Consider the following 27,861-nt stretch of genomic DNA (forward strand, 5'->3'; position numbering starts at 1 on the left):
AATGATGTATATTCCCTTTAATCAACTGTTTTTAGTCAATTTTTTTTTTTTTTAATTTATTTCATTTTGTACCTTCATTCTTGTTGTTTCATGCATTATTTTTTAACTCTCATTATGATGTTTTCCCGTCTTGTAATTATTTATATTGTAATGCATACAGTTTTAATACCTCTGTCTATTTTTAAAATGTTTTCAATGTAGACCTGCCCACAATTCAGCCTTCGGGCTGCGACAGGAGAGTGAAATAAACCATGTAATAATAATAATAATAATAATAATGCCATGCTAAACACTGACCTTTCTGGTGATGTCAGTGACAATCAGGAAACTTGCTGATAGATCAAGCTTGATTTTCAGGAGGGGTTCAGGGAGGAGGCCTGGTTGGGTGAAGCTGAGTTTCTGCAGGCATGTCCAGGTAACAGTACACCACATCCTGATCTCTCGGTTGGCGCAGGCTCCAGTGATTAGGAACCTCCAAAATGGAAGACTGCGGAGCCGGAAAAAAAAGAAACTAACAATTAAAAATGAGGCTTAATAGTGATGAATTCTTTTTTTCAAGAGAAACTCCAGTCTACTGGACAACACAAAGCATGAAATACTGAACAATCATAAAATAAAGATAAAATTTTAACATTCAACCTCAAAAAATGATGGCTAATTTGCAGCAGGTTGTGTGCATTCTTGCAAGCATTACTACTGCAAATTATTTCACTCTCTGCCAGAAAGACCAGAATAACTAATGTATTTCAAATTGAAATGTTAGTAGCAATGCTACAGTCAAACATCATTGTCATAGTCATTGTTACCATCACTGATAACATTAAAACGTCCGGCATGACTTACTCTGGTACTTTATAATTGTGACTGTCACAAAAGATTTTGTGATTGCCACCGTCATTGTGACTGTCATTGCAATTACTGAAAGCCTTAGGCATGACTTACTGTGGGTCTTGGTACTTGTGATTGTCACAGAAGATTAAGGCCGAGAGTGGTCTGCCCTCATGGGACAAAATCGATGTAACGGTCATCTTTATTTTGGTTATTACTGTCACTTTCATTGTAACCATTATTGTTATTATTAATATTTGCAACTTGAAAAAAAGTCAAGTCTGTCATGAACCAATGTTGCCCACCAGGCCTGCGTTTATCTTGGGTTTCTGTGGCTTGACACGACAGAAAATATTTCTGTTTCCCCTGGATGGGATGCTAGTCTATCGCAGGTTACTCCCAAGCTAATGCCGGTACCCATTTATACTCCTGGGTGAAGAAGCAAGTGGGGTGAAGTGCTTGTCCAAGGACATAACATGTGACCAGGAGACAGATTCAGAACCCCTGACCCTCTGATCATGAGTCACAAACCCTCACCACTAGGCCACACTCCTCTTTATTAATAACCATAGGCATGACTTACTCTGGATCCTGGTACTTGTGATTGTCACAGAAGATTAAAGCAGAGAGTGGCCTGCCCTCATGAGGGGAGAATCTGTGCAGCCTGGAAGGGGCCTGATCTGGTGCATTCATGTCCATCTGCCAAAACTTCACTGTCCCGTCTTCACTGGCTGTGGCTAAGACTTGACCATCGGGGGCGACAGACAGGTCGGTGATGGGCTGAGGAGAGAGGCAAAGAGATTGGAGTCCATCACAAAGCAAATCATAATTCACGTAGTATCACAGGTACACTAATGAAGGAACGCCTTAGACATGAAAAGCTTGTGACTCGACTCCAGACTGGATGACTTGTGATTTACTTGACTATAAGATGTTTGGCTTAAGAATTCCGCAGGGGCAATTGCTAGGACAAATACAACTTTTCATTCTACTGCATGTATGAATAGCTTTCAGAATGATCAACACTTTACATGTCTTCGAAAAAAATACAAACAAACAAAAATGGAACCCAATTTCTGAAACTGTTGTACGAAGGAAGATTTCAACTGACTGGAACCCGCCAGCTGACCCAAGTAAGCTCAGCGGTCCAATGAATGTGGTCATTGGGTCAAATCTAACCCAAGCATGCTGGTGAATGTTTCTCAAGGTAAATCTGTAATCTGTAAAGTGCCAAACCCTATAAGTTTAAATCTCCTTAATGCAAAATTCCTTTAAAAAAAACACATCTTTTTGAGTCATTGATTTCAGTAACCACAGCTATGTCAGAATTAATCTGGCCAGCTGACCTCAGTAATCTCGATGGTCAAGCAGTTACAAAGATGGTTGCAAAAGTAAGCAGCAGATTGTTGTTCAAGTCCTATCCTAGCAAGCTTGTCAGGTTATTTTTTTTTTGGGGGGGGAGGGGGTTTCTCGCAAGCCCTAGGATAGCACAAAGTATACATTGCAACTAAAATTGTGTTGGTGAAGGTAACACCCAATATCTAAATCTATCCCTCCAGAAAACAATTGAATCTGTGGTTTACCTTAGTGTGTCCGCTGTAAATTCGGATAACGCCGTCAGTAACATTGTCTGCATTCACTGAATTACCAAACAGCTCAATTACGACGTCCAAGTCCCAAAACTCTGCCTAGAAAAGAAAAAGAAAAATCAAATGTTATCTTAAGTACTAGGGAAAGTAACCTCAAAAACAATAACTGTGCTAGAATGGTAAGAAATAAAAGCAATGTGTGACACTCGGTCAACTGAAGTAACTTAATGTTACTTTCGAAAAAAAAAAACATCAGAATTTTTTTTAAAAAGGTCATATGTTGGTTACAAAAATATGTGACTTGCGAGTCAGGAGTCTTTATCAAAAAATCCACGTCATGATGGTCTGAGTCTTTTGCTGGAGTGACTTGAGTCGAGTCTGAGTCACTATAATTGCGACTTGAGATGGACTTGAGTCCCGAGTCCTAGCCTCGAGTCCTACAATACTGTAAGTTATCTTACCCTTTCTTCATGCGTAACGGCCAGAAGTCGGCTGTTCTCATCACTGGCTGAGCTGGTGTCGCTAGCCGAGGGGTCATCAGGCAGGTACGGACACCAGACTAGTCGATGATAGTCGGTGGGGTGGGTGGTGGCCGGCCGGGTCACCTTCAACTTGGGGGAGGGCCTTGGGAAGTCCGGTCAAGGAAAGGTGACTTGACTTCTTTGATGAGACAGTGGAAACTCTTTTTTCTTTTATTTATTTTAAGTTGTCTATTTAGACGACTTAGAATTCAGATACTCTATTTAGTTCACTGGGGTGACATTGCCCAATACAGTCCACATGAAGGGTTTGTATCCAAATAAACAGAAAATAAAAATTGCACCAAAACAGGAAGGGTTTACAGAAATCTTAAACCCTTTCTCACAATTCAAAATTTCGGGAACGCCTTTCACACTAGTGAGAACCCAGCATGTCTTCTACACGGGTCAAGTGATCTACACGGGTAAAATGCAGAATCTACAGCTGACCCATGCATGCACCAGTGTCAGTGTAAAGGGAATGCCATGCCTAGCTGTGTTCAAAGGGACCCAGTTACACTCATGGTTGACCCATGTTGATTTCAACATGGGAAGATGGGATGATAGTATGATAGGCATTTTCTGAATGTAAACCCTTTCAATGCAAAATCTGTGAGACTTATAAAGGATACATAATCTTGCCGTCAATGTCGTTAATCTGCCAGACTGTCAAGTTGCCCAGTCGGTCGATGCAACCCAGAACGTTGGACTGATGATGGGCAAACGCGACGTCTGTGATGATATCCTCAAAGCCCTTCAACAGCGCCCTCACAGAGGTGTGCTTGTTCAGGATGCGCAGCCCATACCCACTCTGAACTGAAAAATCAAAGATAATTTGTATGAATATCCTGGGGTTGAATATTGGGATTTTTGAGCCTTTGAGAAAGATTGTACTAGGGTCAAAACCAGGGATGTATAAATTTGACAAGGAATTTTTGCCTTGAAATTTGAGGTATAAAGGAAAGTATACAGAAACGAATGGTGCCAATATTTATAGCTCAAAAACTCATCACTACTTGCCTATAATGTGCTTTTACCCTCAGTTCTGCATGCTGTGTCCTAGCCCACAGCACAGAAATCAAATCAAATGTTTCCAAAATATAAATTGCAATATGTGACTTGCAGACCATTCAAAACATATTTTTATGTGGTTTTATACAAAACTGATCACATATTAAGAGAATAACTCCTATTCACAACCAGACAATGGTGATAAGTATAGTTTTAAAGTGATACATCATGGAGATTATTTCAGAGTTTGAACAATTTATTCTGAACCAAGCCTGCTCTGTCCATGGTTAGCATGCAGTTAAAGTCGACAAGCGAAAGTTATTGACACAATCTTCATCAAGTACACAACACCTGTTTGATTTCCAATTCATTTCCCTGTCCCACTAGTTTGTGTTCACAGATACTTACTTTTCAGGACATACACCAGGTAGGTTTGGTTGACAGCCACTAGGTTGCCCACATAGTACTTGTGTTCCCAGTCGTACTTCACCACTGGTGTGGTCTTTACCTGCAATTTATATTTTTGAATTTTATAATACGCCAAAAAAAAAGAAGGTTGTGTTGCACTTGCCCTCACCTGACTGACCCAAAAATCTGGACATCTCCGCTGGTTTTTTCTTATTTTGTTTCAATTGAAAAAAGTTAAATAAATTTGCCCTTTCTGTTTCTTTGTGATGCCATAATTTTGTATTTCATTACAAAACGTACACAGGGGCCTTCCTAATTGGTAGTATAGTTCAAATGTACCGTATTTTGTCCATGTAACTGAGGCCAAGGCCTGGGGCGTGTGGTGTAATGTACTACATACATCAGACGTCCAAAACAAGGAGAACAGGTTGGATTTTTGTTTGGAATGAAACATACAAGACAGTTGAAATTTATTAATAATAAAAAGTGAATTTGTTGAAGAGCACTTGGAATGCAATTTGAATTTAGTGAAAATCTCTGACACTCTGAATCTGACAGTCCAAGATTCATAATCCTTGATCGTTTTGTCGCAGCCTTTTTTGGTTACCTAACATCATCTCATACACCCACCTTGCTACTGCCTGGAGCTGAGCTGTCTCTCTTTGAAGCTTCACTAGGGATGACACTGACCTCCTGGCCATACACCGGTATCGATCCACTCCGGTCATCCCCAACCAGTTCACTGCATTATCAATGAAAAAAACACTAATGGTTATACCTGTAAGCACCTGTACAACATTGTATTACAGTGTGTTTAATTCCTGATGAATCCATAAAACCAAAGACTGTTTGGGTGGTTTTGGGAGCTTACAGGGAATAACAGGCACAGTGATTTGGGGCAGTACATGGACCAATGGGCTAATTGGCGCAAGAATAAGTGAAGTCACATATGCTTTAATGGTACATAGGATGATTTGCCGTTCTGCCTTTTTTTCATTTAAAGCAACAAAACTGCTCAAATTCTTAGGTAGAATGCAAAAGAACCTGTTTAAGTGGCAGCTAAGTGGCTACTGTACACTTTGAGAAAAAAGAGAAAACATGCACAAGTTTTGGGGTCTCGTAACCAGATTTCGTTAATAACGCACGTACAGAAATGTGCCCGCTGGCACATTTTTTAAAATCTCCTCTAATGATTGTTTTTTTTATCAAAGTAACTAGATTTCATTGCTAAGGCACATACAAAAGTGTGCCCGGGGGAACACTTTTTTAAAACCTCCTCTAAAGATTGTTTCTTTCTATATTTGGCAGAGAAAATCACAAGGTACTTGGTACAATTCCTATCTCCTCCTGAACAAGGTTTTCCTCATTAAATCAGTACTGTGTTTCTGGTAACAATGTTTCTACGTGCCTTTAATTCATGACTACTCACATGGTTTGTCGGACAGTATCTGTTAGATTCATCGGTGTTCCCGAGTCACCTCCGGCCTGAATAAAATCCTTTGAAAAAGAAAGTAAATACAGTCAAAAAGTGTACTAAGAATGCAGGGAATACCAGCAGAACTGACAAGCACTGAAATAGTTAAGCACAAAAAATATCTGCTTAGCAAAAAAAAAAAGGTTACCAACCAAAATGCCATGCAATGTATATTGCATTGTGACTGGTGCTCAGCTAATTTTGCTGAGTGTATAAATGTGATTAGCAGCTCCACACATGGCCTAGTTTCATGGTGCTGTTTAACAGATGGCAGAAAAGTTGTGCTTACTGTAGCAGGAAACTTGACTGACCTTATTTAAGCACTATTTCACGGTGTGATGTGCTAACGGTTGCGCGCACATGGAGATTTATAATGTTACGTTATTGACGAGTTAAAAAGTGAATTTTTCCTCTGGGGTTAAGTGTGCTTTTGCTGTGCTTACTGCTAATGGTCACCATTAATAGACAGAGGTTCTGTTAGCAGAAAATCGTGCGCTTAGCAGTGACATGAAATCTGGCCCTGGTCTGTTTGGACACAGTTCCTTCAGTACTGTATGCACCATTTGACCATGTGCTCGGTGTCTTTTCTAGCATCTTCAGATGTTACACATATGAAAGATAATTATCACAAAGGTGCAACTCTGGCAGAACAGACAATAATTCAATTCTATAATTATGTCAGTGACAGACCAATAAACATGATATCTAATCAATGACTCAGAGAAATGATCCAAAACTCCTAGTCTGTAATCACCTTGACCATTACTAGATGATGGATGTATAAGATTTGAAAATTAAATTTTCAGGTACACATGTATTCACTGAGCTCCTAAACAAACAAAAACATAATCGGATTTCATTTGTAATGTCTGTGACGCCGATTTGCCCGAAGCTAATGTACAAATACTCATCAAACATCTTGAATGTTATCAGAGCACATAATAAATTGCAACAAAAATGAAACATGAAAGAATAATGAGTAACTCTCTTTAATTATTCAAAAAGGTTTGGGCATATTTGAGAAATGTTACGATATTACCAATTAGCAATCAAGTCACATACCTTTGGTGATGCACTGTCAGCACCAAGATTGCTGTTGAACGGAAGAAAGTCAGTAAAACCATTAATACACCATTATTTGATCAAATAAACCACAAAAGAAACTGATTACATACAAACACACCTAACAGTTATAAAGTTGAACAAAGAAATTGACAGAAGCGAGATTCTATCAGCGACCTCTGGATTACTCTATCGATTGATGTATCCAGCTACGTGTTGGCCTTTTTCCACGTTGTCAATGTCTTTGTTCAATGACGCAAGCCAGAAGCCATAAACTCCTATAAGTGCTACTTATACCTTTTTGTTGAAACCACCCTTAATTAAGTGAACTTAACCAATTCTGGCAAGAGAAAAACCAAGACTTTTAATGGATCAAACTTTATGTTAAAATGTTCAACGTCTTTGTCAAAGGGGTGATTAAAAACAATGGAATTTTTAAAGTATCACCTTGATTTATCAAGGCACTATATCTTTTTGTTCAATACTCACTTTGCACCATTCCCTTCCATGCTGTGATGAGTAGCACTACCAGCATGTGAACTATATGCTGAAAGGTCAAACCAAATATCAAAGCTTAGTTCAATAATTCTTTCATCTTCTCTTGTAATAAATTTCAGAGTGCAGTCTGTCTGACAATATTTGAAACCTCAAGATATAAGGATTTTGTCCCAGTTTCAAATTTCAATGCAATTTTGTCCTTTCTGACATTTTTTTTTACTCTCAGAATTTTCATGCGACGTACACTTTTTATAGGCCTTCAGTTTTTTTTACAGTAAATTTTGACTATAAAATAGTTAATCTCAAAAGTTTTATGGTGACAATAACGATGCTACAACTTTCGATGTGACAATCTCACCGATATTCAAGTAGTTTAGGACACCTCTTATGTTTTAAAGGTTCTGTTCATAAAAACCCTGCCCTCTTTTCACAAAATTATGCTACTTAGATGATTCCAAACATACGAAGTGACTTTTCCTGCTTTATATAATAGCTAAATGTTTAGCTATTAAATCCCAAATATAAAGTGGTTTGTAAGTAAGAATTGAGGCTTTGCATGGTGGAGATACTAAATAATGAAAGGTTTGCGGAAACACCATGTGCGACTAATTTCTCAACTAAGAGAATGGTTCTGAACAGAACCAGAGGTATAAACTTGACGTTCCGGTCAGTATGCTCTGACCAGATTCTGACCGTCTTCACTCTCCTGAAGACGGTCAGAGCATACTGACTGGAACGTCGAGTTTATACCTCTGGTTCTTTTCAGAACCATTCTCTTAGTTGAGAAATTATTCGCACATGGTGTTTCCGCAAACCTTTCATTAAGTGGTTTGTCGTTCTCTCCCTAATCATGTAGTTTAGGACCCTGTTCCAAGAGAAAGATAAGACACTTTTAGTTTGGGAACTTTAACCACAATAGTTAGTTACCAGCAGGAAAAGGAACTTTATATGTTTTAGTTCGCTAAAGTACCATATTGAATATCAGCAGGCTTGAATTGTAGAAAGAGGGCAGGGTCTTACTTTTAAATGGAAAAAAGTATGGGGTAAAATGGTGACAGCGCCTGATCTGCTGTGACTCGCACGTCTCTAAGTAAGTGCTAAAGCAGGTAAGAAAGTCACATTTTCTTCCAAAGTAGGCCTAGACATTGCTAGCTCAGCTAGGGGCCAACTAATCAAAATACCAAACACCTACATTAATCTCAATAAAAGACTACTTGGGGCTGCAATGGTCATTTTGAAAAAAATTGACAGTCATTTGCAACTGCCAAAAGTTACTTTTGAATGGAACAAGTTAAAAAAAAAAAGTAACCTAAGCCTCAAGATTTATACCGTTCTCGTGCTTGAATGGAACAGGGTTCTAAACTACCAAGTACATGATAACCATCTCACCATTCACACATACATTTATTTCGTTACAGAATATTGCAACCTGACGCCACATTTTCATCATATATAGTATCTCAATGAAGGTCAGTCGGCAAGATTACCATATGCGAAGTTCACTAATTTTCCTCTGTATTGACTAACAAGCCCCCAGAAAGCAATTTCATGTCATCAAAGTCAATTTGAGCAGTGAGAAAATACAAGCATTTTCTTAGAAAACACTTAGAGTTTTTCAGTCCACTCTCATAGGGTTTGAGTGAACTTCGTATATGAAATCTTTCCGGTCAGTCATTGAAAAAATGTTGCATTAAATATCATCGACTGATCGAGTCAACATAATTGACACAGATAACGCTTGCAACGCACGCGCATTGTCCAACGCAAATTGAATGCGAGTGCGTCAAAACATATCCTTGTCGTTTTAGGTGGACATGGTGGACTGACGATAAAGCCTTTTAAAAAGGACATGAAATAAATCTGGGACTGAGAAACATTTTCAATTTTGTTAGAAAAGTGACCTTTGGATACTACATTCTTTCCATTAAACTTGTTCATCAATCATTGATTTCCAACCCGACCGCAAATCACCTTGGCCTTGCTGCATTTGCGCAGGTTTCCCCAAATTTAGCAGCTCTTTCAAAATCTGTGAAGCATCAGCATGATCACTGTGATGACTGCCGCTCCTTGAGCCACTTGAACTGTTGAAAGAGTGATCCATGTAGTCTCAATTTCGCTATTTTGTTATGCGATTATAACTCAACAAGACAACAGTCTCAAGATTGTCATTAACTTTCGTGCCGCGCACTTCGCGCATGCCGCATGCACTTCGCAAGAATTGGACTGCGCATGTACTTTGCCCTTTGAACTTACAGGTCAAATCACTTTCAATTAAACTGACCATTTCCCCCAACAATTAACTGTGAAAAATGTAGCTGAAGTATCCATGTCCTTACCTGTATTCACACTTTCTTTTTTTGTCTACGTAAAAATTTTCCGGGAAATTATTCTCTATTGCGATAGTTAGGGGAATTCCAGTATCCCAGAATGCCTCAAAATCCAAGATGGCTGCGCCCATGGCGCTTTTTCGGAGATGTGTTTAAACAAAAAAACAATATTTTCCTCTTGTTTTCTGCTTTGGAATTTCCGACTGCCGTATGGTTGTTAAGCGTGTAGTTGTACACGACAAAATCAAAATAAACCGTGCAACCTTTAAGGTTAAAATTACCTAATTGAATTGTCGTTCACATTGAACGTTACGCGTTGAGCACGGTTAGTGACTCGGCGCAAGAGGGCGCTGTTTCCTATAGCGCCAAACTGAAACTTTATTGGGTTTTTGGGTGTTGGCAGGGTTAGTGTGATTTTGCTTTTCAGTAATTAATCGCGCTACTGTTGGGTAATTAGATGGAAAGAATGTTACATCCTGACGCCAGTTTTTCAACGTATAGTTTCTCAAAGAAGTTCATTCATTGCAAAACTGTTGAAAAGACATGAATCTGGGACAGTGAGAAACATTTGTTGGACATGTTGGAAAATACATGTACTTTTGAGTTTGAAAATGCACTGGATAGTGGATGGACTCTGCATTAGAAAAAGAAGGGTTTTTTATGTATATTCTGAATGATGCCTGATCATGGCCAGTCATTGCAAATTGTTGCATTTAATATAATTAATATCCTGAGTCTGAGCATAGAGTGTGAATTCCTGATTAGCTTGTTAAGCTGGACATGCTGGAGTTACTCAAGCTAAGTCTGAGGAAGGAAAACGGACATGAACATTGTCATTGACAGATTTTAGTTATTAATAACAACATGAATTTGCAAATTTTTTTTTTTGGGGGGGGGGGGGGGTTTGGAGGAATCACTCAATTCTACATGCCACAATCATTTGACAATCACAACCAATGTGCAAAACCACCGTAGTCATGGAAGTGGTGTCGGATATATTACCTGGCATAGTGAATGTTGTCAATGTCATGATATCAAATCGGAAAGAATTCCATACATGGACATCACTAATTTTTCCCTGCTGTGACCTATCGGCCATCAGAATTTAACATGTCCTAATTAAAAAGTCAAATTTAGCAGGGAAAATATTGAAGCATTGACTGAGAAAACTCTTAGAATTTTTCAGACCAGTCTCGTAGGGTTTGTGCACAGAGTGATGTCCAGTCTTTCCATCATATTGTCTGTTTAGACTCTCAGTAACTTCAGACCCTACCAATACCTAGTCCACTGCCTGGACTGTTCTCGTGCGATCAATCGAGAGTGCGCCCCCACATGCGCCTGACCCAAGCCACTGCACGTGCATACAGCAGACTCTCACACCCGTTTTTTTTTCTCCAGGCGAGTGTTTGTGGAGAGGGCGCCCTACTGGGTCTGTGACCAAAAACAAAAAACAAAACAAAAAGTCCAGAATCTGGACTAACCAATACCTGATATTCGTACTATTTCTTTTGTAAATGTTTATTTTACCTTGAACGGTCCTGCTTTTTTCCCTTTCTTAAGCCAGCAGCATTGTACAGCATTACCTTAGCAAATATCGGCAAGAGCTGAGAAAATGGAAGAATCTATCCTCCATCTCGGAAAATCTACCATCTTGGGATTAAAAAAAAGGGGCCTCCTTTTTTCGAAAAGTCAGGAGGCGTAACTAGTTAGAGTTTTATTTGGCCTAATGGCCCAAAAAATGTATGTCATGATTTTGGGAAAAGAGCAGGCTTGGAATTTGCCCATTTTGCTTTCCTACAGTGCTTTGTGTCTGTTATGCAAAATCCAAGCAGAATTGCAACAATGTCATACACCTGCCAAATAAACTATATGTGCAGGTTACACAAATATAAAATGAAATATGTAATCAAAGTGACATGCCAAGCATTCACCAATTATTTTCAGCTACTGCTTGTGAAAGACAACCAGTTCTGCGATGAGTAAGATACTGCTTAGAGACTGATGAACGGTGTCTATAGTTCCAACAAGCCCCAGCAGATGAGGCACGTGACGGCACAGCCCCTGTCCGAGCAAGGCTGGGGACGCTGCCAGGCAGGGTTCCATGGCGTTGATATTGGAGTGGAGGAGACGACGGGAAGAAGCAACCAGAAGAGAAAACGGTCCAAGACAATGGGTCTGGAGTCATCAGCTGGTAAGAATCTCTTGCAGCGCGCATCATAAAGCACAACGGGGTCCCGGACCTAGAAGTTTTATGATGACGTGTTGACCATCGTTTGACTAGCAGCATTCACACATTGCTATTAGTGCACAGGCGTATGTTATATCATGAATCAACCACTAGTGGACTAATGGTCCGAACTTGCTCTGAAATTTAATGTCATTTGTATTTAGACATTGTCACCCTTGCTTACAGAATTTGTTGACTTTCACCATCCTAAAAGAGACCCTCCATTTTTCACTGTATGTTTATCAGTTGACATATGCATGGTTTAATAATGTGTAAGTTACACAGGGAAAAACGTTATGACACTTTGGTGGCTGCTTTACAATGACCTCACAGGGAACTATAGATCATTCCGAGCACGCTTTCACTGTACATTCACTTCAATGGTGAAGAATTGTGCTAGCTATCTGGCTATTGTACAAAGCATCGATCTGCAGCATGAAGGATTATCTGAGCAATAGCTGGCAATACATGTAGTTCAATTCCAACGAACAGAACTTTGAAATTAGGCCTAATCCTCTTCACTTGCTTTTGATCATACCCCCTCAGACAATGAACAATGTTCTCTAGACATTGACTGGAGCTCCAGCAGTGACAGTCCCTCAGATACAGAGCCCCTCCTGCATCAGAAAACACCCCAAAACGCCCCCAGGAAATCCCTCAAAAGGAAGAAAAGCTGTGGGGAGTCAAGACGTAGGATCAACCGGTGGTCTGTGAAGGGCAAAGCCTCTTTTGAGGGTGATGATGTTGACATCACTGATGAGGAGGACAAACATGAAATAGCAGTTGAAGGAAGCTGGGTGATGATGCCTTCTTCAGCAGCTAAGAAGCTTGAGTCCTCCCCAGAAGACAAGAAGGTATCATCAAGATATTAAGAAGTCTTCTCATTAAATATCCAGCAGCCGGTTTCACAAAACTTTACGCAATGGCAGAGCTCCACTTGTGCAACAATTTATTGAGTAAGTTGCGCAACATTTCATGCTGCATTACATTTCAGTTGTGACAATTTCACGAAAGTTTCATAGTGCCTAAGTCCGCAACCTGTGCAACAAATTATGGCGTAACTTGCACAATCATTTTTGCTGGCATAAGTTGTGGTGTAGCAACTGAAAATGAACTATTTTACCAACAAATCGTGATTGTCGTGGAGCCTGTTAATGACAACTTATCAAGGTTGATGCAAGACACTCACAGCTTTGTGTTTGAAGTATTAAGTGTTTAGTGAGTTAATCTTTGACCACGACTCTTTGAGCATTTCGCTCATAAGTTTTCTGAATCCTGCAAAATCCACCACTGTGTGGATAAGTTATGGTACATTCCTTGTGTGAAGGGTAACGGGGAAAGGTTATATTTGGGACCCCAAAGACACCCACCCACTCTTAGAAACTTGATTTTTCTTTTTTAATATAGTTTTTTTTTTTTTACATTTAACCAACACCTGTGTCTTGATGTCTACTTACTGAGGCTGGAATAATATAATTTTTAATAAACCATCATGACAAAAAGAAACTGGACGGTACAATTTACAGTTTTAAAGAAAAATTTATTGAAGAAATTATGAAGTTGTAAGCTACCCACTACAACATTAAATTTATGTCGATCTTTTTAATCTGTAGACACAGCTGGACATTTCTGACTACGATTCCCCATCAGAGGATCAAGTCACCACCACGTCAAGCTCTCAGCAGGTAGGAATTAACTTCCCTTTTGCAGTTTTTATCAAAACACTGAAACTTTCAGATTGCTTAGAGCCACTTTCATGGGTCACTATTAAATAAACACAAATGAAAAGAAATTAATTGAGTTTCCGTTAAGATTCATTGGTCCCAGAGTGCACAAACTTCTGTTAAAACAAATTCAGAATGGTTATTCACCGGAAGTCTTTTCATGCATCTGGTCTACATAATGGGATGGATTTTCAATTAGCCCATTCATTTGCATTATGTGGTAATCCTATATGACAGCACTGCCCAGTTCTCTTCACTAGGATGGCCCTTTTGGACCAGCAAAGGTATAAATAAAGTGGATAAAGTTATTGTTTTTCAATTATTTCCAGGCCTCCAGTTCCCTGCACATCTCGGACCAGTCCCCTACCCCTCAGCCGTCCCCCGATGCAAGCCCATCTAAGGAGAGCCCTCGGACTGGCACCGAGCTGCTGAAGAAACTCAAACTCCCTGCAAAGACTCCTGACAAGAAAGATGATGCAAGGGGGCCGGGTGGGGGTGGCGACTCGGCCAAGAAGAAAAGAAGGTTTATTAGGTAATATGTACTATCGTTAGCAGCCCAGGCAGGGAGCTAGACAGAAAGGTTTCAGAGTCTAAAACTGGCTTTTGCTCATTACTGACATAAGCATTGTATTCTCAGTGTTGTGCAGCCGAGTAAACATATTCTCAAGCCTGCATGGGTGGGACTGGAACCCTTGACTCTCTTCGTATTTGTGCAGATGAATAACCATTCAACAAACGAGCTGGCCGGGGTCGGTTGCCCAATTTAAACCTGATATAGCAGTATTTACCACAATGAATGAATGGTATGATAAAATCTTACAAGTCTAAACATTAACCCATTAGTACCTATACTACTTGGTATATTCACTGAAGAATCCTTAAAACCAAGTTGGTTTTGGGGTGCTACAGGGAGTAAAATGTAAGGTAGTTTGGTGCTATATAGGGGCTGTGGGTTAAGTAATATTTCTGGGTCTGCTTTTTGGAAGTATTTTGGGTTTCAGACAATTTGTGTACAATTCACAGAAATTGTCTGGATTTTTTTCTTCTTGTTTTATTTTATACTTTGTGCAGGATCTCAGAAGGGAGGGGGGGGGGTTGCTGACATAGGCCACAGAGCCGCTTATCCCTTATGTAACAATTATAGGAACCAACAGTTTAGCATCTTTTTATCAGTATGTATGTCAACATTTCATTTCAAATTAAACAGGAATGCGTTAAGTTCTGAGATGCTTTATTCATCCTCAATGAAAACGTATCATTCGTAACATCAATTAAAAGGCATGCAACGTTTCCTCAGATTTTTTTCTTCTCATGAATACCATTACAAATTGAAACACACTGTACAAAGTCTTGTGTGATTTGGAATTTCCTTCGTTGTTTCTAAATTCCCAGCTGCATGCCTGAACAATGTGTAGTTTCATTAAAGTGTAGGAAAGACTGCAAAAAACTTTTTAGCCAATTACTGAATAGACCTATCCATTAGGCCCCGCCCCCTACGCCTGTGGGCAACACCTCGTGTGCCTCTCCAGTGCCACAATGCACGTTCCTGCCATACACATCATACGCGTGTGCACGCATGGCGGAGTTTCATGCACATATGTTAGACATAAATCATGGCTGTGATTGGTCAAGATGCCATTAGCCTATTTGAAATATGACGGAAACAATAGGAGTGTGCTGTTTTATTTGGGTAACGTCTTTTATATGATCAGTCTATTGTGATCCCAGGTGGGATTGAATAAAGCAATCTTTAATTTTTTGAAATTGTCTGTTTATTCTGAAGGGGTGGACTGGCAGAGGGATTACAGAGAGTCATCAACAGAGAGAAATCATCCACAGCATTCTGGGGGCATCGTACTGCGGACACCACAACACCTCGTAAGATAGCATGCAGAATATTGTAGTATTCCCAAGATTGATATATATTTGGAATGTTGGAAACAAAATACTTAACTGCGATTACGCTGGGTCTTATGATAACTGGAATTTTGCATTAAATGCCTAGAAAACCGGCATTCTGGAATTGTGTAATTTTTCAGGCCACAGATATGGACTTGAAGTTTCAGATTGCATCAACGAAGTTACTTGAGTTTGTTTTACCAGACGAATGGTTCTGATCCACTGTCATGCTTGGAACAATTACATTTTAACTTACAACAATTACATTATAACTTACATTTTGCAATCTAAGCCACAAAATGCATCCTTAACAGCAAATGAGCAAATGAAAAAGCATCAGTTTTCTAGGAGACAATCTTGAATTTGTTTCTTAAAGTTTCAAAAAATATAAGAGACGAAGACTTGAAGATGTGCATGATTGTCAATAATGACTCTGTAAGGATTTTGAAACTGCACCATATATATGTATGACTTTCTATTTTCTTTGGGAGTTGTGTGTGATTCTAAGAAACCGGATAATTCAATGTTTTGAACAGTGATGTGTTTCTCCAGAAGATGAAACTGAATAACAGTCGACTGGTTTGCTCAAAACATCACAATTCACTGAAGAAATAATCCAACATGTTTCCACAGATAAATGCTGTACTCATGTTTAGAGGCACATCCCAAAAATCTCAAGTAGATATCATTTTTGTTTTCCAGAGAGCTTGACGCTGGACTTGCTTGTCCTATCCGTTGAGGAGGCGAGAGGGTTATATGTGACGCGATGCCAGATGCGCACTTTGACCTCTGATGATGAGGTCACCGAGGAGATGTTTGTTCTGTTTACTCAAGCCAACGGGAGGCAGCTGAAGCTTGCTGTGGGGTCAAGGGTCAGAGTTCACCCTCCATGGTAGGTAGTCTGGTTTTCAGACCCAAAGATTCTGCCTACAATTAATACGTCAGATAGGCGCCCATTTTCAAAAATATATGAGGTTTCCTGAATACGTAGTCATTGACACCTGCATTTGTTCGTAATAGCTCTAGACTCCATCATGCTATTGGAGGCACTGTTATCAAAGCAGAGGACGTCGTGGACATTTCCAACAATAGGTGGCTCTCTTAATTGCGACTTATTTGCTTACAGACACACTATTTTCCCCACCCCTGCGCTAGCGATGCCTGTACTGAGAGACATTAAATGGGAGTGTCTCTCTTTTGTTATAATTTTAAGGCAAAAGTTGACTCTACCCAACTACAAGGAGCCTGTGATTCTCTGCACATATTTCTGCCAGTCGCTGGATGGTTCAGATGAATCAAATGCACCAACTCAGCCTTCAGTTCCAAACAAAACAGCTGGGATGTCTTCAGACAAGGTATATGGACAAAATGTCTGACTTTGTGTGTGTGTGTGGCATTTCAGTGTAAATGATTTTTAAAGGTTTTTTTATTGTATCATCATACCAGCACAACAACGGGGACTTTTCTCACTCGGTCAGTTTCGACGATCGCATGACAGTTCATTTTCTTTTCTTCAAGCATTCTGATGGACTCATGATTTCAGGAATTCCATCCAGGTTCAAAGTCAAAAAATTTGGAGCAATGTTCTTTCTTTTTCAAAAACGATTTTGTAACAAACTCGCTCGATAAAATGACAGAACGAAAGTGATGTACGCATGTGAGGTGTGTAAACCGAACAATAGGTGCATTGTTAATGCAACCACAGACCCAGTTAAAATTAATGACGTCCTGGAAATATCCTAGCGTTGATTTACGAAGCCGCTGATGTGGTTTATGCAGCTTTTTATTTTTCTTTTGAGCAAGTAATCCACCATTGTACAGAAGCAAGTAGGCATCAGGTGGTCACTTTTCCTGGTGGCTTGTGGTCGTTGTGTACAGATTTCAGACTCCGTATGGAAGCAACATGAGTGGTCGTTGGTCGCTTTAAGCAGGTGGTCATTATATACAGCATTTAAATAACAGGATTTTTCAATGGAGATTTTTAAATGGTTGTTTTGGACAGGTGGTGGTTGTATACAGGGGGTCGCTAAGTCGGGTTAATTGTAGTTTTACTGTTGGTATTTTTGTCAGAACGTTTTACTAGAAAATCTGTGATGGGCCTTTGATGTTGACTACTGGTATTCTCAGGTCAATGAGGATATATATCTGTGGAAAATAGAAATACCAGTTTAGAAATGTGGGGAAAATACCATCTGTGAAATAAGACCCAAAGTGTGGGAAATTCATAGAAATAGTAAGGAAATCCCGGTGTAAAGTATCCAGTGCAGAAGCCATTGTGCCAACCCAGGGTCATAGGATACGGAGTCACTGCGTAACAATCTTAACAACTTATCCTACCACTGTTTACATTTTCTTAATTTTTTCTTTTTTAATTTGAGCACTTGAATTTCATTGCATTTCCCCTTGTTGAATCTTTGAATAAAGTGCTGGGGCGGTATAAGGAGTAACAAGCAGGGCAGTTTGGGATGGTTTTCGGGACTGATTTTGACACCCATTTTTTATCTCTAAGACCAAATTTGCTTGATTTGGATGTCTTACTTTGAAAAATTTGACTTTAAAGGTAGGGTAGATCATTTGTCATTTGTGCATTATTTTCGTTTGAAGCAACACAGAAGTGCCCAAAATCTAAAGACGGGAGCTTAACAACTAACCTGATGAAGTTTTAGCTCAGTCAATGCTGTTTATGTCAAGAAAACAATATTCTAGGATCTTGATTTCAATTCAAAAGTTTCATGTTCTGAATTGCTCCCTAATTCAGCATTTGGAGCATGTTCTTATTCGGCCCATTGCAGCTACGCGATGTCACGCACTGAACTGACGAGTTATAGCAACGGCGTACGCGCGAGCATCGTGTCAACGCTTGCGCACATCCGTTCATGCGTATTCGCCGAATTACAAAAATGTGTCACTTGATGCATCTTTAAAACTGGCCTTCTGTTATTGTTTTCTTCAAAATGACAGCATGCCAGAAAGAAGAATTTCATGCTAGGGAGTTTCATGCCATTACTATCTATAAACCAAGTAAGCTTTCAGCAATAATTTTGTCAGTTAATTTTTGGATAGCTACAAATGATCTGCTCTACCTTTAATAACTGTCAAGCTCTTTGATGTGATTTTTTATTTTCAAAACTGATTTTTACGTCCATTTCGTCCCAGCAACTGAAACCCATACAACTCTTCAACCCCCTCCAACCACACGCCAAGACTGAATCTACTCTGCAGTCGGTACTTCCAGATACTACGGAGGCCCCTTATGGCCATGTGTCAGATTCGTTCCTGGATAGTATAGCACAGAGCGGGGGATATACGACAGCTGGGATGTGTGTGAGAGCCAGGATTCACAGGGTGCACTGTCGTGGGATTAATGCTGAACCTATGTCACTGAACAGGTAACCAGACATTGGTGCCTTTATTTTCTGCAAAGGGTTTTGATCAATTAATTGAATCAATGGCAGGAGAGTGTTTAGGTTCATTTGTAGTAAGTGTAAGGTTAAACAAATTTAATTGACTGGACTGGGTTTTTAATCTTTGACTTCGTTAACACAACACTGTCAGTATTTTTTTAATTTGAGCAAATTATTCATTAGCATCATGAAGTACTGTTCCACTAAATGGAAATTTTCCCTTTCCCTTCCCCCCCCCCCATTATTCTTTTTATAAAGCAAAATCGTTACTCCATCTGCAAAAACATTTGTCTATCGGCAAAAGTGCCACCTACTGTCTGTTAGTGTCCAAGATCATAAAAGCATCCTCGGTAGTCAGATGATATCCAACCCCCAGCTACCCCCTCCCCATCCCCCAACCATATCTTCCAGCGTTGAGGGTCTGTCAGCAAATTTATTTTCGCATCTTTATTAAATTTCAAAAATTGAAAGGGCAACAACCTAATATTGATTTACATCACCCGACGCAAATTCCATCTTATGAATAGTATTCAAATTTGTTTGGCGATGCCCCTGCTCAAAGCTGTGTGCACAAAGTCATGTTGTTCCACACATGGAGCTCTCACAGGTTGCCACCAAGTCCTATCTACTGTTCATGCCAAGATTCATAGGGGATTCCACTACTGTCTGGGATTCCAGTAACTGCAGTAGGTGTAATCAGAATAAAAGAAAGTATCAGAAAGGTAAGAACCATTTTCTGTTTTGATACAGGAAGCAAGAAGAAACCAGCAAACCTGCTCAGGAACCATCATTAAGGGTAGCTCAGTGGGTCCTCCTATTGCAAGACAACCATGGAATATTCTGTGAACTTCATGTGACCCTTGGAAACACTGGAGAGGAGGAGGAAGAAGTTTGGAGGCGGAGCCTGAGAGGAGGGGAGGGGAAGATGATGGTGTTTGCAGGACTCAAAGTCATGAGACGAGTCAATCGAACAAGGTAATGTTGGATGGTCAAATATCACCAGTATCAGAAATGACTTTATATATTTACAAAGCAGCGATACTTGATATTTGGTTTTGCCTGTCACAAATTGTTTATCCATTATTGTGAGATGAAATTTGAATGCTTGTTCTTGTAGGACTATCTAACCCACTATCTTCGGCTTACCCATGTCGAAGTCTTGACCAACGTTTTTGCTGGATTGAGTGGACTATTTGAGTCAGATGTAGAGCAAGTTATGCACTTCGTGAAGTTCGCATCAGAAAAATGTAACTTTGATTACTGTAGAATTTCTCCATAACAAACACGATTGGGTCCACAAAAGATTGATTGGTGTGGACTCCGTGCACAAGTACCCCCTCAACGGTTGAAAAGGGAGAGTTGGGGAGACCATAGGGAGGGGCGTTTGAATGTCCAATGCTCCAGCATGGCTTTGTGCATATTTAGAATAAACTTAGTCATGCGTACTTTGCACCATTAGTGCATTCAAGTACGTGCACACAGTGTGTCCTCACGCTGGGGCTTTCAAAGTGGTCAAGGTGCCATTTAATATTTGTGCACGGAGCCCATAGCAGGCCTTTACAAAGTAATTTGCAATTGACCTATCGCAGTAGAACCGCGTTAGAATCACGTCAACGCAGCTTGTGAAATATTGTCCAATTACATGATATACAAATGGACGCGGAACGCGCTAAATCTGAGACAGTCAAAACTTAGTGTACAAAAACTCCATAGGGTTGTCTAAGGGGCGTGGCTAACTCGCAAACGGCGATAGGTCAATTCTTGCACTGAGTCCTAAGAACCCATCAAATATTCTCTGTTTTTATTGGTCCAGGTCTCCGGGTCTATTCTCTCTGATTGATTCCCTTTGGTCACCTTGTGAACATCCCATCAGCCAATCAGAGACGGAATCTCAGGTAATCTCTGGCTTGAAAAATTATCATTTGCTCATAGCAATGCCCTATACGAGAATGCTGGTGACAGCTAATCTCCTTAACAACATATTGAAAAAGAAATACATGCATGTATTTCAGATGGTCAAAGGAAAGTGTTTACCCAGTTCTATCTTGTAAATGATCAGTCGACTACTGCGCCTTGCACAATTGACAAAGAGAGGGTCTGGATACCATCTGACCTTTTGGGTGCTGTTGAAAGTGGACGATCTTTGACACTAGAGGACATAGGTGGTGCTATTTGTTTCAGCACATTTGTCGACAGATGCATGATTTCGCCAACAGGACGACAAGTTTGCCTACAACAATACGCCTTTTCGGAGTTCCAACTGCGCATTCATAACCTGTGACAACGCGCATTGTTTGTCTCAAATGGCCTTTGACATCATCGCGCCACTGACTTTACAAAAAGGCTGTTTGTGCATTGTGGGTACTGTCAAAGGGCATTTAAGACAAACAATGTGCGTTGTCACAGGTTACGAATGCGCGCAGTTGGAACTCCGAAAAGGCTTATTAATTGGGGGGATGTCTTCACTGAACACAGTGTGCCTAACTAAGCCATTCCTTTAACTCCCTATCGCTTGATTACCAGTCTCAAGGACTTGCATCACCACAGAGCTTCTGCTACATCCTGGGAGTGCAGACACTCAGGAAGACCCTCAGAGAAGAGGTGCCAGACAGGGTGAGAATACCCTACCGAGAACCAGTGATACACACATTGAGAGAAGTGCAACAGGTAGGTGCATATAATGTTATGAGGATCCAAAATAAAATCATTAAAACAATGTGTTTTAATCAGTACAGTGGTAAGCCCTCAAATAGTAACATGTTTTTTAGCTGGTAATGATAACCTGTTTTCTTTGTTTTTTTATAATTATGAAGTTGACCAGAGCAGACTTTAATCACTTCACGCTTGGATTATTATGACATTGACTGGACCCAGGTGCGGGATTGTTTTTCACGAACCTCGATGCCAGACGGGTTCAGGCCGTCATCTGCGGGTAGCACACCCTGATATTTCCGGCCTCGCTCGCTGCGAGCGGGTCGCAAGACAGATATTTCTGGCCTCGCTCGTTGTGTGTTTATGCGTCCATTCCGAATACCACAAAACCTTTGCGTGTATGCACGTCATCCAATGTGAACTGGTAAAATCTGTGACCTCAGGAATACCATACCAATGCTCAACCAACTGAGCTATCCAATCAGATCCAGCATTATATTAATGAGATGGAATCTGGATATCAGCTGGCCTGGTGTGATTATTACATTTGTTATGTAAAACTTTGCCGTAAATTGATTTTTTGTTTGGAATTTGTTTAGCTGTCTGAAACATCAACTCAGCGAGTGACTTTCTACGCCAAAGTGATTCACGGCCATCCAGAGACAGATGTTCACAATGTGATGCAGTCGCAGCTACAACAGCCAGCCGGCGGCAACTCAGTCTGGCACCTGTTCCTAACGGACCACTCGCTCAATGCTGAATCAACAGCAGAGGAGGAATACGAGTCGGGGATTGAGACAGGAATGGCCAGAAGAGGTGATTCAGCTGGTGCTGGTTGCAGTGGTTGGAGTCAAGGTGCAAGACCTGTTCACGTTCATGTCCGGGCCTCCTGCTATCTGATGGAGTCTGTGGAGGAAAGTTTGGCGAATCCTGGTAGTCTGGTGCTACTCAAGGATGTGTGCTTGGACCAGGGTTAGTCAGTTCATACAGTTGAAGTTTACTATATGTAACATAAAAGCTAACCACCACATTTTTAGGGGTTGGGGGTTGGGAGGAATTGTATGTTGTGCCACAGCATAGTGAACTTGTTCTATTTTTGTATACATTTTGCTGGATACGGTGGATCCAGGATTTTCTAAACGGGTGTCTGTCCCTACGTTAGGGTACAAAAGCATTTTTGCTTCACCAAAACCTAAATGTTGTCCTTTGTGTAATAATTTGATGTTATGCTTAACCTGTAATATTTCAAATTATTTAATCTGTAATATTTCAACTTATTTAACCTGTACATATGGATTCCTTTGGGGAACTAACCCAACGGGCCGGTTTTTACGTGCAACCTCTATGAGAGAATGCGGCGAAAAAATCATTAAAAACGGGCCTTTTTTCACATCTGTCGCCACCACTTCATTATTCGACAGGGTATACCTTAGATCTCACTACAGTGTGACCCTAACAATATACTCTGTCAGAAAATGAAACAAAAACTGAATAAAACACTGATTTTCACTCGCGAAATGATGTTAAACGCTGCATTTTTAGTCAAAAATCTCCCTGTTTTTGTGTGTAAACCACGGGTTCAGCCAAGAACTGGTCCATTAACATCATCACAGCGTTAAATAGCCCCACCTGGGAGCTTAGATCTCTCGAGTCATTTTTCTTCGTCTCATCAGCTTTCCAACAATATAACCCTTATTGTGATTGGTTAAGGTTTAGGCTCGCTTGTATTCATTTACTAAAGAATTGTTCATCTAAACTCCAATAAAATTTGCCGTTGCTCAATGGCTCAGCGCGTAGGGTCTGTTTATTGTACACGTGCTATGCAGTGCTAGTGTATACACACAGAGCCCAGGAGCTCTTATCTCTATGTGTCCAAGGTCATCTGGCTGTGCGCATTTGGCCGGTTTACATGGGGTCTTTTTGACCACAAAGGATTTGATATGATATTTCAACTTATTTAACCTGTAATATTTCAACTTAGTGTAAACACTGAACATTTCCTTTTCCAAGGACAGCATTGAAATAAATGTACTATTCAATCAATCAAAATCAATCAATCAATATTGAAGTTAAAAATTTTGTTTTGGAGGGGGGGGGGGGAATGAGGCATTGCAGTCCAGTTGCGGGTTCAGGTTTTCTCAAAGGGGACGGCTGGGATGTTGCAGTTAGACTTGAAGACTTGAAGCAATCAAGATTTATAAAAAAATCGGGATATTTTTATTATGTTAATTATCAACGCTTGTCAGTGGGAAGGGGGAGGGTGGGATGGTTAGCCACCCCTACCACCCCTGGATCTTCTCTTTAAAATGTTGAACCATGAACGACAGGTGAAATATGAGTACACTGTAAACCAGTAATTCTCCACAGGTGGTTCTCTGTATGCTGACGCCTATACCACAATACAGAGAGTTGCAAGTGAGAACAACAAGTCAAGCGACTTGGAGATGATTGAAACTGTCCACCTGAAAGATGACATCATCATCAGCAGGCTGTCACATGCTCCCATTCCACCAATCCCAGCCCTGGATCTTCACAGTGAGGAGAACACTATGGTTTCTGTGACAGGTATGAAGCAAGCTTTCAGTAAATGAATTTAAACAATCAGGGGTAGATCTGAGTTGAGAAATGGAATTTGACCTATGTGAGAAATAATGAGTGAGAAACTTTCTTCGCACTTTACTGAAATGGAATCTACCATTTTAAGCTATTGCAAAAGAATAAAAGTGACACTTGCATTTTGCAGTGTGGGTCATCATTTGGTTGTCAAGATAATGATCATTAGCCTATCAGTGAGAGGAATGAAATTTTTGAATGTTGCGGCAAAAATGTTAGCATTGGAATCTGTCGTTTTATGATTTGTTTTTCGGTTTTGTTTTCTCTTGGCCAGGAGTGGTGACGGGAGTTGATGAGGCGTCAGCTTACAGCTGGCCAGCATGCGACACCTGTGGTAATAACAGACTGGAAGCAGAGACTAGCAGGTACATCAGTTAGGTAGTTTGATCAGAACTTCAAAATCGTGATGGATGGCAATTTTTTTTACGCACAAGCAAAAAAAACTTGTAAGTGATTTTTTTTATTAACATGCATTTCTGCGAAATAGCCTTCAGGGATTAATTATTTTGAACCATTTTCCGTTTCTAATAGTGGTTCCCAGTTGCATTGTGGGACGTGTCAAAGGTCAGTGACGTCACCCATAACTCGGATGCATCTGGAGCTGTTTTTCCATTGTCCTTCGCTGGATAACGAGGAAGCCGTTGTCAAAGTTCAGGTGAGATGACCGCAACTGTAGGCCTCACTATTTCAGCTAACAAAGATTTTTTATGAGCTTTTGTCAAAATTTAATCAGGTTGGTAGAGTGCCGGAACGGCAATCCATCGGTCCTAAGTTCAAGCCCCGCTTCAGTCATTTTCTTTGTTCAACTTTAAATTATTAAAATGCACCCAGTCAGTTTGCCTTTGTGGTTGAATCAAGTCTGATTTGTACTGAAATAGACCATATCAAATAGATCCTCCGTGTTACAACAAATACCATCTACTTTTCCTGCAAGGAGTCAATATGAATCTGACAGGGCTTTCGGAATTGGCCCTTAAAGTGTAGTGATATTGATCATTCAAAACAATTTGGGTACAAAATATGATGACAAAGTTAATGGCAAAGTAATGGAGAGTTGAAATTTGCTTTTGATTTCAGTTGCTGCAGTCCAGCATTGAACAGGTCCTGCCCACACTCAGCAGTCAGGAAGAAGGCTACGACCTGCAGTGCATCATGGGAGTCCACATTGGACCAATCAGCTGCTTTCTGAAGACCGTTGCTAGGCAACCTGGTGAGCCAGTCACCTTTGACCTTGAGGAAGTGTCCCTCGGGGCCGGGACTTGATTCATTGATGAGAATCAGGAAGATTGGTTTGGTTTTAATGTTAAGAATCTGTAATAGAGATCACTCTTGTTGACTGGGGTTTGTGGCCTAGTGGTTAGGTTTCCTGACTCGTGATCAGAGGGTCAGGGGTTCGAATTCTGATGCTGGCCACCGGCCTATTTTGTGTCCTTGGGCAAGCCACTTCACCCCAATTGCTTTTCTACCCCCAGGACCATAAATGGGTACCGGCATTAGCTGGGGAGTAACCTGTGATGGACTGGCATCCCATCCAGGGGGAATAGAAATATTCTCAGTCGTTTCCTGCCAAGGAAACGGGAGATAAACGCAGGCATGATGGGCTTTATTGGCTCGAGACAGATTTTACTTTTTTACTTCAGATGATCACCGAACAGAAGTTATGCAGTCTTTAACAATTTGAAATATTAACTGCCCTTTCCTATACTTGAGTACGATTTGTTTTTGAAGCCAGACAGTCACTGTTCAAACGTGTTCAACAGAGTTCAGAAGAGGACCCTCCCCCTTTCAAAAAAACACATTCTACAATGAAGCAAGCTATACAAATTTTACAGTTTTATTTTCTTTACGAGCACATATCAGAGAAAAATAGAAGACCTTCAATCCACACAATTAACCTAAGAAAAACCTCAAATACTTTGAGGTATTTCTACCGTTAGTTGAATAGGGCATATAGAGCAAATTTAAATGAGGATGTTGTATCAATGACATTTGGGGTAAAAATGGAAGTGAATCAAATGTTATTGATGTAAGTTTACATGTTGCTACAATTCTAAAATTAGTTTTTAAAGATTGGAGTAAAGTTACTTCATTGCTTCAATAAACGCGGTATTTCTCAAGTCTTAGTGCACAGAAATATATCATTGTTGCAGCATCCTGATTCGTTTAAAATGCAGTTGACTCTCGTCAGTGGCGTAGCCAGGAATTTTTCAGTGGGGGGGCGCTGGGGGGCTGGAACATTTCATGGGGGGGGCGTCATGTAGGGGCGTCAATCGCTTCTCAAAAGTGGGGGGGGGGACATACCTTGATCAGAACTGATGTGAAGCGCGAAGCCCTTACGGCGTGGGGGTTCGAGGCCCGCTTAAGGGCCCCGAAAAAAATTGGATTGTAGATGTTCTGTGGTGTGATCTGAAGCAATTTCTTACCACTTTCCTCCATGCTTTAACTAATATTTTCTTAGCAAAAGATAATTATTTGAACATCGTTTTCGAGGTTGGAGTCATTGAATCAGCTATCGGTATTCTGAGCTATAGGCGTGGGGTTCGGGGCACGCTTAAGGGCCCCGAAAAAAATTGGATTCTCGATGCTCTGTGGTGTGATCTGAGGCAATTTCTTACCACTTTAACCAATAATTATCTTAGCACAAAAGATAATAATTTAAACATAATTTTCGAGGTTTTCTCAGCTAAAGGCATAAGAAAATTTTTTGAACATTGTTTTCGAGGTTGGAGTCATTGAATCAGCTACCAGAATTCTGAGCTATAGGCGTGGGGTTCGGGGCCCGCTTAAAGGGAATATACATCATTTGCTTTTGCTGTAATTTTCAGAAATGGATGGAATTGGGGGGTTGGAAATATATAGCAAATATAGTTACACTGACTTTTTTGAGGTTTTGGGTTAGAAAATGCTATAAAAACCAAGAAAAACAATCATTTTCCTGTAGTCTGGTTCCCTGACTCCATTTAAGAAGAAACAGAGCAGTTTACATACATTGGGGAATTGTAAGGTCAGGGAACCAGTCTAGCTGGCTTGTACCCGTTCATAGGTGTGTAATCGATTGCAAACAAGTGCGATGGTCAACTGGGGCCAGTATTTGAAAAAAAAGGCAGTTTTTTCCAACGCTGGTCGGCCGATCAGCGTTGGAAATTGATACAAAAATACCACTTTTCTTGAGAATGACAGTATACCAGGTGCCATGATTTTACAGGATGCTTTACACTGTCATTCACTAACAGTCAAGCAAGGTATTTCAAAATGATTTGGTAGTTTTATTTTTTGATGTTTGCAAATGTTGTATTTTCCCTTTAAGGGCCCCGAAAAATTTTGGATTCTAAATGCTCTGTGGTGCTATCTGAGGCAATTTCTGACCACTTTAACCAATATTTTCTAAGCAAAAGATACATTGTAGTACATAATAGGGACCTGTAAATGAGACACGAGTTCAAAAATCTGGGGGGGGGGACATTTGATATTGTGTCCCCCACCCTTCAAAAGTGGGGGGGGGGGGACCCAGTCCCCCTGTCCCCCCAGGATTGACGCCCATGGCGTCATGTAGATCAATGATAATTTTTTTAGAAACTCAAAATCTCAGGGGGGGGGGGGGGCACGACTGGGGGGCGACAAGGTTTC

General features: G+C 40.4%; 2 protein-coding genes across 6 annotated transcripts in view; one reads left to right on the forward strand and one right to left on the reverse strand.

The window, feature by feature from the left end:
* LOC119737368 (enhancer of mRNA-decapping protein 4-like) overlaps window positions 1-9,839 on the reverse strand; it is a 27,071-nt gene extending 17,232 nt beyond the window's left edge. The window contains exons 1-11 of one of the 2 annotated variants that reach the window (XM_038211675.1): window positions 9,725-9,839; window positions 7,380-7,437; window positions 6,891-6,921; window positions 5,784-5,851; window positions 4,985-5,096; window positions 4,355-4,454; window positions 3,568-3,751; window positions 2,879-3,041; window positions 2,412-2,516; window positions 1,412-1,608; window positions 298-487 (exon numbers count right to left, since the gene is read on the reverse strand). In XM_038211675.1, the coding sequence (XP_038067603.1) occupies window positions 298-487; window positions 1,412-1,608; window positions 2,412-2,516; window positions 2,879-3,041; window positions 3,568-3,751; window positions 4,355-4,454; window positions 4,985-5,096; window positions 5,784-5,851; window positions 6,891-6,921; window positions 7,380-7,399 (1,170 nt within the window). In that variant the 5' untranslated portion in view covers window positions 7,400-7,437; window positions 9,725-9,839. Of the gene's footprint in view, window positions 1-297; window positions 488-1,411; window positions 1,609-2,411; window positions 2,517-2,878; window positions 3,042-3,567; window positions 3,752-4,354; window positions 4,455-4,984; window positions 5,097-5,783; window positions 5,852-6,890; window positions 6,922-7,379; window positions 7,438-9,359; window positions 9,604-9,724 lie in introns of those variants that run through there. The other variant, XM_038211674.1, reaches the window with a different exon arrangement.
* Window positions 9,840-9,848: 9 nt separating this feature from the next.
* On the forward strand, window positions 9,849-26,372 carry LOC119737369 (DNA repair-scaffolding protein-like). 4 transcript variants are annotated; one of them, XM_038211676.1, is made up of 17 exons: window positions 9,849-10,119; window positions 11,660-11,906; window positions 12,489-12,796; window positions 13,556-13,627; window positions 13,996-14,198; window positions 15,450-15,544; window positions 16,268-16,457; window positions 16,779-16,920; window positions 18,722-18,954; window positions 19,720-19,944; window positions 20,783-20,864; window positions 21,493-21,636; window positions 22,221-22,593; window positions 23,989-24,186; window positions 24,509-24,599; window positions 24,766-24,889; window positions 25,312-26,372. In XM_038211676.1, the coding sequence occupies exons 2-17, from the start codon at window positions 11,717-11,719 to the stop codon at window positions 25,495-25,497; spliced, it is 2,856 nt and encodes a 951-aa protein (XP_038067604.1). In that variant the 5' UTR covers window positions 9,849-10,119; window positions 11,660-11,716; the 3' UTR covers window positions 25,498-26,372. The 4 variants fall into 4 exon arrangements, with proteins under 4 accessions (XP_038067604.1, XP_038067605.1, XP_038067606.1 ...); XM_038211677.1 differs by having other exon boundaries at window positions 9,849-10,040; XM_038211678.1 differs by lacking the exon at window positions 9,849-10,119 and adding an exon at window positions 10,141-10,164.
* The last annotated feature ends 1,489 nt before the right edge of the window (window positions 26,373-27,861 follow it).

Source organism: Patiria miniata, unplaced genomic scaffold (genome assembly GCF_015706575.1).
Source record: "Patiria miniata isolate m_02_andy unplaced genomic scaffold, ASM1570657v1 HiC_scaffold_3, whole genome shotgun sequence".
NCBI lineage: Eukaryota > Metazoa > Echinodermata > Asteroidea > Valvatida > Asterinidae > Patiria > Patiria miniata.